The 8,480-nt window shown below is 33.1% G+C and overlaps 1 protein-coding gene across 2 annotated transcripts in view; it reads left to right on the top strand.

Moving 5' to 3' along the window:
* TRIM23 (tripartite motif containing 23) overlaps positions 1-5,366 on the top strand; it is a 30,087-nt gene extending 24,721 nt beyond the window's left edge. The window contains exons 8-11 of one of the 2 annotated variants that reach the window (XM_058563978.1): positions 119-248; positions 766-876; positions 2,118-2,242; positions 4,250-5,366. In XM_058563978.1, coding sequence (XP_058419961.1) covers positions 119-248; positions 766-876; positions 2,118-2,242; positions 4,250-4,429 — 546 coding nt within the window. In that variant the 3' untranslated portion in view covers positions 4,430-5,366. The remainder of the gene's footprint in view (positions 1-118; positions 249-765; positions 877-2,117; positions 2,243-4,249) is intronic. The other variant, XM_058563980.1, reaches the window with a different exon arrangement.
* Positions 5,367-8,480: the final 3,114 nt, after the last annotated feature.

An 8,480-nucleotide genomic window follows, 5' to 3' on the forward strand; every position in this document is an offset into this window, starting at 1 on the left:
GAGGAATGAGTAGGAGATAAGCAAATAATTAACAGAGGTATTTTATATTAAAGTGTAAATGTTAATACTTTCTAATTCCATATCAAAATAAAAAGATTTAAAATTTTTTAAATTATAGGACAATAGAGTTCACATTGGACCAAAAATGGAAATTCGAGTTGTTACGTTAGGATTAGACGGTGCTGGAAAAACTACTATTTTGTTTAAGTTAAAACAGGATGAGTTCATGCAGCCTATTCCAACAATTGGTAAGTATGAGTATTGCTTCAATGGACATTTTATAGACAAACCCTAGTTTAAGCTGAGTTCTCAGGGTCTTATTTTATGCCAGTCTGGCATGGAGGTGGGCTCTTTTTTGGCTGTAAGACACCAGCATTTCAGAGAAAAAAATGCAAGATTCACTGGCTGTGGAATTGTAATGTGGATGGTGGGACACTTAGGAGTATTGGTGGGAGAGTTGGAAGGAATAAAGGATTGGTGACTCTGGCTGAGGGTTAGGGGTGATGGGGTGGTAGTCTTGCAAAGCTGGCAGGTACTTGGGTTTCAAGGTCTTAAGGACCCTGGTGGAGGTTTAGAGGGCTAACAGCTGTTACAGGTATACATTCCTCATGTAGTTTTATTAGGAGTGGAGTTGGTTGGACAGCAGTAGATATTGCTGTATGAAGATAATTTGTAAGTCACAATTATAAATGGGGTTGCCTATGTTTGGTGTGTCACTCATTGTAAATATAAGTTCAGTATTAAAGTAACTTTTTTTAAAAACAGGTTTTAATGTGGAAACTGTAGAATATAAAAATCTAAAGTTCACTATTTGGGATGTAGGTGGAAAACACAAATTAAGACCATTGTGGAAACATTATTACCTCAATACCCAAGGTAAGAGTGAAAAATGACATCTTAATTTTTCAGATTTTCAGGATGCCAATTTTCAGTGCATTGATTTGTAGAGCTGATATTTAAGCATTGATTAAATACTTGACTATACCTTTAAATATTGGTAGCCAGTCCCACATTATTCAAAAAATGAAGGTGGAAAGACTGGGATCTGTACTTTGGTTTATTTCATAAAAAACCATAATTATAGAATAAAAACCATATTTAGATATGTAGGCAATTAAAAGTACTTACTTCTTGCTGTTCTTAATAAAATATATTATTAGTATTCTTCTGAGTTTGCTAGCAATATTGTGCTATGGAGTAGCATTTGTGGCGTATGGTTCTGCTGCTCTATTCAAGTCAATTCTACGTTTATCCCATTATAATGTATCAATAGCTCCATTCCTCATTTCATTCATAGTCAGCTGTTATCTGCAGAACCTACAGTGGCTTGCTTTTGACCAAACTGTGTTCTATCACATATGTTCCATTTAGCATTTATTCACATTTGGGCCCCATTCTATGCTTTTGCCTCCTAGACTCAACATGAAGCTTATGTTTATGCCACCTGTTCTGTATGTCATCCTACTTGCCACCTAGAAGAGAGACTAGATTATTTTTATTTTGGGATTTTAGTATAAACCAGTGATTAATGTGGAAAAAATGGGATTTTTGAACCTGAATAATGGCTGAAAGTCTGGGGATGTTTAGCTACTATAAGGTCGCTGGAAAGAGTTCAAAAGAGAATCAATTCAATAGATATTTATGAAGTTTCTGCTGTGTATTTTGAGTACAGTCTATGTGGAAGGTGCTTGCTAGACACCTAGAGAGAATACTTTGGAGAGAGAAAGATGGTGATTCACTTATTTTTAAAAGGTTATCTTTTGGTAAAGGAAGTAGTAACCAGACAACAAGTAGCATCAGTAGGTGGATCATAAGAGGTACATTTTCATTCATTAAGAGAAACATATTAATTGATATACACAGCAATTTGTGTTTGGTAGAGCAAGTGTTGGAAATCCTGTTATAGATGGGGAAATGAAAGCTGAAAAGTTATGTGAACTACTTGAGATCATACTGTTAATTATTGCTAGGTGCTTCTGTAATCATAGGCAGCTTTTCTGTAAAAATAGTGATGGTAGATTAACTATTCATAATAAGGAGAGCATTAAAATATTTGGTTCGTTTTCTAAAACTTAACAAGTGATTAATTGAATATTTTTGTCATCTTTTTTTGGTAGCTGTTGTATTTGTTGTTGATAGCAGTCATAGAGACAGAGTTAGTGAAGCACACAGTGAACTTGCAAAGTTGTTAACAGAAAAAGAACTCCGAGATGCTTTGCTCCTGATTTTTGCTAACAAACAGGTAACACATTTGTATTTCAGAATATTTATTTTAGTAGTTTTGTGCATTCCACGTCATAATGTAGCTGGAAAGATTTCAAAAGAGAAATAACTCAATAGATATTTAAGAAATTTCTGCTTTGTATTTTGAGTACAATCGATGTGGAAAGTGCTATGCTCAGTACCTTAGAGTATACAAAAAGAAATAAGGTAGTTGATGGTCACCAGAAACTTCTATGTATGTAAGTAAACATGTAAGTAAATATATATGAGATGCTAATACAAAAAAACTGGTAAGTAACTTCAATAATATTAACAAAGTGTTATGGTAAATTAGAGAGTAGTTCTAAAGGTGGCATCTTGTAAGATCTGTAAAAAGTAGGATTTGAGTTGAAATTATGATAAGAGTTGAAATTATGGATAAGATTTTGAGTCAGTATGTGAAGGAAAGAACATTGCAGGCAGAGAATATAAAAGCATGAGTATTTTTAGGGAGTATCAAGCAGATCTATATGTGAGGGGCAGGTGGAGGATGAAGAAAATCTAGAATAACAGATGAGGCTATGTTGTGAAGGCCTGACAAGGCTAGACTGAGAAATTTAGGTTTTATTATGTGAGCAAAGGAGAACCATGAAAAGGTTTTTGGACTAGTTGGTGATAATATCATATCAGTGTTTTTAAGACTGTAATCCTGGGAGTAGAATGTAGAATTAAGCAGGGGCAAAGGACTAGAGACAGGGAGAAGCAGGAAATTGCTGCAGTAATTCAAGTGAGAGAGTTAACAAGATCCTGAAGTAGAGGAATAGAAGCAGACTTTATGGAAGCAGACTTCATGGAAGTAGAATTGTTAGAATTTGATGACCAAATGGGGAGGATGAATGACAGGGAGTTAGCTGAAGAACCCTAGATCTTGAGCCTAAGCTTCTAGGAGGATGAGAATGCTTTTAAGATGTAAGAAGAAGGAAGAGTTGGATGAAGAATAAAGGATTTTCCCCATAATAAAAAAAAAAAAAAAGGCAAACTAAATTAAGAGTTGGTACACTTTGCTTTACTTATGATTAAAGACATGCAAATAAGACAAAGTGAAATACCATTTTCCACCTATCATTGTTAAAGACAAAAATGTTTGATAATCCTCAGATGCACACTGTTGGTGTGGTTATTAAACTGAGACACTTTCTTGGAGGGCAATTTGGCAATACCTGTCAAAGTTTTAGACGCATACACCCTTTTACGCGGCAATTCTACCTCCAGTAATGTATCCTGCAAACTAATATCTTAAGGTTATCCGACAGCTAATTTTGCAAATGTATATATGTGAAAATATGTATATGTATGTATTTATGCACATGAGCACATGACTTCCATCTAAATATTTAGTGTAGGACTGGTTAAGAAAATTACGTTGCACCTTCACAGTGGAATGCAATTAAGATGTTAAAAATAATGCGGAAAATACGCTTGTCCTGATAATGGAAAGATATCTATCTTCAAGATGTGTGTAAAGTAAAAAACGAAAAAACTAGAATATGTTCCAGTTTATTTGCATGAATGTGCATGGAAATTTTCTGGAAAAATATTAAAGAAATTGTTAGTGGGGGTTGCTTCTGAGAAGTAGGGGTGTTCGGGGGTGTTTGGAGTGGGAGTGTAATAAGGCTCTTCATTATATAAACTTTGTATATATAAGCCATTTTTATGATATACATATGTTAATTTTTCTTGTAAGTTGTTGCCTTATAATGACTCAGGCGGTATCTTTTATTCAAGTTGCATGGCTTTTATTGATTTCATTGTAAGGCTGTTCCTACAAACTAGATATATTATAAATAAATAAATGGTTTTAACTCAAACTCTGTCTTTTTCTATTCTTATTAATCTCAGAATAATTACTGAAAGGTGATTCCAGGTTTTAACTTTAGGTTTCTGTTAGAATAGTACCAACAGAATTCTATATAAATAGTAATAATTAGAAAAATTATAATTTTGATGCACTGATTAAAAAAAATTCTGATGTCTATATATCTTTCAGGACGTTGCTGGAGCTCTGTCAGTAGAAGAAATCACCGAACTTCTCAGTCTCCATAAACTGTGCTGTGGCCGTAGCTGGTATATTCAGGGCTGTGATGCTCGAAGTGGTATGGGACTGTATGAAGGGTTGGACTGGCTCTCACGGCAACTCGTGGCTGCTGGAGTATTGGATGTTGCTTGATTTTAAATGTAGCACTTGTTTAAAGTTTTGTGGTTAAAAGTTATTTTGCACATAATATGTTGTAAGAAATTCTACATCTCAAAGAGTTTAATTTAGGATGTGTATATAAAAGGAAATCTTGGATTGGTAATTCAGTACAATATTGCTTTTAAAAGAATTATTCTGCAGCAAAATTTAAGTATCTGATCGAGCAGATTAAATTGGATTAATAGAGATAGGGATTTCTTGAGTATAAATTTTTTTTTAAATGTACATTTGTTATTTAAGTTTTTCAGATTATATGTGACCCATATATTGGGAAAGAAGTAGTCACAGAGAAAGGGTATGTGAAAGTTTATTCTTTCAATGAAAAAAGAATAGCCAACTGAATGCCTAATGGAACCTCTGTGTGAAGCAAGTGAAGCATAGCTTCTTCAACTTGCCTTTCCACTGAATTGTGGCAGTATTTAGCAGCAAAAGCAGCAGTGACTTAATGAAATAGAATCCAAACTGCATCTTTGCGTAATAGGATTACTTTACTTTTATGTTCAGTATAACAGAACACCTTTAATGCTAAGAACTATAAACTACAGAAAATTAATATTTTATAGTGTTTTATTAAAACTTTCTCCTAAAGCATTTTGTATAAAACCCAGGGAGTCAGAATGAAATGTTGTCTAACTAGGCCTGATTGTCAGATTAGTACTAAACTGAAGAACAATTAATAATAAAACTGTGAAAGTCAGTTATGTTCTAGTTGATCTTCACCTATTGAAAGACCCATTTGCGGGGCTGAACCTGGATGTATTATTTCTTAGGTCAGGGCTCTAAATTGGTCCTTCTATTTTTCAACATATTTAAAGTACTTAAAAGTGTTTTTTTAAAAAATAATATCGCATCCTTAGTGGGAATGACCATAGGTAAAATGTAGTAAGTTACACATAGACAGGATTGGCTTTACATAGACAGGATTGGCTTTACATAAAAGATAGAGATCTAAGTGGAAAACTACCTTTACCTTACGAGAAATCATTTAAACAGTGAGAATGCTTATTACATCAATTACTTTAAAATTATTTCCCAAAATAAGTGCATTTATCTTGACAATAAAACGTGAACAGGGCTCTTGGTGATAAGGCCTGGAAAAGTTATTTAAGAGAAAGAATGTATCTAAGGAAACTAAGAAACATTCAAAAAGTTTATATCACATTTATTATGCAGTGTTGTAAAAGTTTAAAAATTTTGTGCTCATTACTGTTTTTCATTTTTTAAGGACACTTTCTTATTATGGCAGTACGATTTATTATATTTAAATATAGCTAAATTGGATTTTATGGGTTTTTTTTTTAATGCTCTTTATACTTTGGGATGAAGTTGCATCTTAAACTTTATTATTTGAACTGCTATGAGAACACTGATGTCTGATGATAAGATGTGACTTTTAGGTGGCACTGTTTTGGTTCCGTCTCTTCAAATGTACTTTTGTTTGTTTAAAAACAACAAAACTTACAAAACAAAGCATTAAAAAAAAAGTCCATCAGTGTTATGGGCAATGTGTAAATAAGTAAATATAATATTTCATCCTTTATTTTTCAAGTAAAAGTTCATGCTGTTACAAGTGTAGCTTGTGGGTATAAGTAATAATTCTGAATTAAATTATTTAATATTTGACTGGTTGCAATAACTGTGAAAAATAAAAAAGGTGTTATATTTGCCTGTGAGCCCTTGAAGTGTTTTCTCTTCTAGCTAATTGAAAAGAAAAAGTCTAACACTAACATGTAAACTTACTTTCCTTGTAAATTATCAAGTTTATTTCACCAATTTTGCTAAACTTTGTAATTCACGTTCTTAGCATATTACTAAACACAATTTAAAAATTGTGCTTAGACTTGATTATAATGTATATAATAGTAGTGTTTGTGTGTGATTTTTGTTTTTTAAGAAATATTTTTCTCAGGCTCTTATTACTATTTGTGGTTGTAGTCCTTCACTAATTATTTTAATGTTAAGATTGTGCTAGTTCCCTCTGGGAAATGTCAATTTTAAGAATGAGTGAAACATTTTAAATACAATCTATTAGGATTTGCCTCCTAGCTCTGAATTTCTGTAATAAACCTAAATATTATTGTATGGTTTATGTAAAGCAGTTTTTCAAGTGTATAGCCCTGGTCTGTAATTCCGGAATGCTTTCTAATCACCAGAAGCCATTATTTGCATTACATATACGATCACTATAGACAGCAATAAAATGTTAAAATAATTTTAAAGAAGTCTTATCATTATTCTAAAAATTCTGTTTCTTGAACCATCTATCTAGTAGTATTGCTAGTAACCAATTAAAAAAGTCATATTTGTGCTGTGGTCAAGGGAGACAATAAAACAAAATGGGGTAAGGACTTGCATGTCAAATTTGAGATGTAGTTTATTAAATATTTAGAGATAACTTATTCTGTATTTGCAATAAGTCATGAATATTATAACTAGTGTTTTGAAAGGAGAGGTAAAATTCTGCATTGAACAAAGTGAAACTACTGCTTTTTAAATTTTAAATTGAACCTTGTTTCATTTGAAAATAAGCATTTTAAATAACCGTCTTAGAAAACAGCTTGGAAAACTTAGCTGTAATGTACGAAATAATATTGCTAAGAGAAAGACTTTTTATGTAACGTTGAGATACTTCTCAATTTGCAAAGTGGTAACAGGAAAGACAGCTGTACTTTTCCCTGAAAGAATACTGAATGAAAAGGACTAATGAATGAAAAGGACTAATGAATAAGTATCAGATGGTATCTTGCTAGTAATTTAAAACATGCTTAAAAAAAAAATCTGGCAATGTATGTTTTTAGGTCTACTCATTATGTTAAATTTGTGACATGGGATGGAAAAATTCATTAATCAAATAGATTTTCACTCAAAGCAAAATAATTGTATTTTGGGAGCGAATGAGGCATCACCACCACTTGGTGGCAGTATTACCAAAACTTCAGGATTAAGCTTTTAGGAATGAATAAATTGCTAGGCAGGTAATTCTCAACACCTAAAATTAGGAAGAAAAGGTAAATGTCACAGTGAAAAAGCATCTTATATTCTACTTTTTAAGAAGTTTAACAGTACAATTTGGCACATTCTTCCATCACACAAGAGTTTGTGGTACAAAATGAATAAAGGAAATAATCCTGATCAATAGAAGGAAAATTGTAAGCTGAGATTTAAAGCATAAGAAGGTGAATTCCCTAAACAGGTCTGTTGAACATGTTCTTCCTGTAAGTTCTTGGAGAGTCTGTCTGGAAACTAGAAGCAGTCATTCTTCATAGTTATGAAGTAAGTTATGAGGGAAATGAAGAAAATATAAGACTTTGGACTCATGTTGTTTTATTACTCCAATTTCTACTAATCTCTCCATTACTAGATACTAAAAATTTTACTCAATGTAGACTTTCCTGATCGTATATTTAGTAAGGTAAGGAAAGATATAAGGACAGAAAATCTGTTTAGCTACATTAGAAAAAGAATGTGAAAACAGTAAATGAACCTGTATATAAAACCAAGGACTCCAGGTATTCATTTGTTTTGATTCTTATATTTGAATGACTATTTCCTAATTATTAACCAAACACTTAACCAAAGGGACTTCCTATTTATTTTTTTTACTTACCACTACTTAACAATGATCAAAACACAAAACTATGTGGTATGAAACACAAACCTTTGTAAAAGGAAGGAAATGGTACATACTATCAGATCCTGATACCCTTTCTTTTTTTTGTGTGTGTGAGGAAGATCGGCCCTGAGGTAACATCTGCCAATCCTCCTCTTTTTGCTGAGGAAGACTGGCTCTGGGCTAACGTCCATGTCCAGCTTCCTCCACTTTATATGGGATGCCGCCACAGCATGGCTTGACAAGCAGTGTGTTGGTGCGCGCCCGGGATCTGAACTGGCAAACCCTGGGCTGCCGCAGCGGAGAGCGGGCACTTAACCGCTTGCACCACTGGGCCAGCCCCCTGCTATCCTTTTTTTTTTTTTTTAAAGATTTTATTTATTCATTTTTTTCCCCCCAAAGCCCCAGTAGATA

Source organism: Diceros bicornis, chromosome 20, assembly GCF_020826845.1.
Source record: "Diceros bicornis minor isolate mBicDic1 chromosome 20, mDicBic1.mat.cur, whole genome shotgun sequence".
Taxonomy (NCBI): domain Eukaryota; kingdom Metazoa; phylum Chordata; class Mammalia; order Perissodactyla; family Rhinocerotidae; genus Diceros; species Diceros bicornis.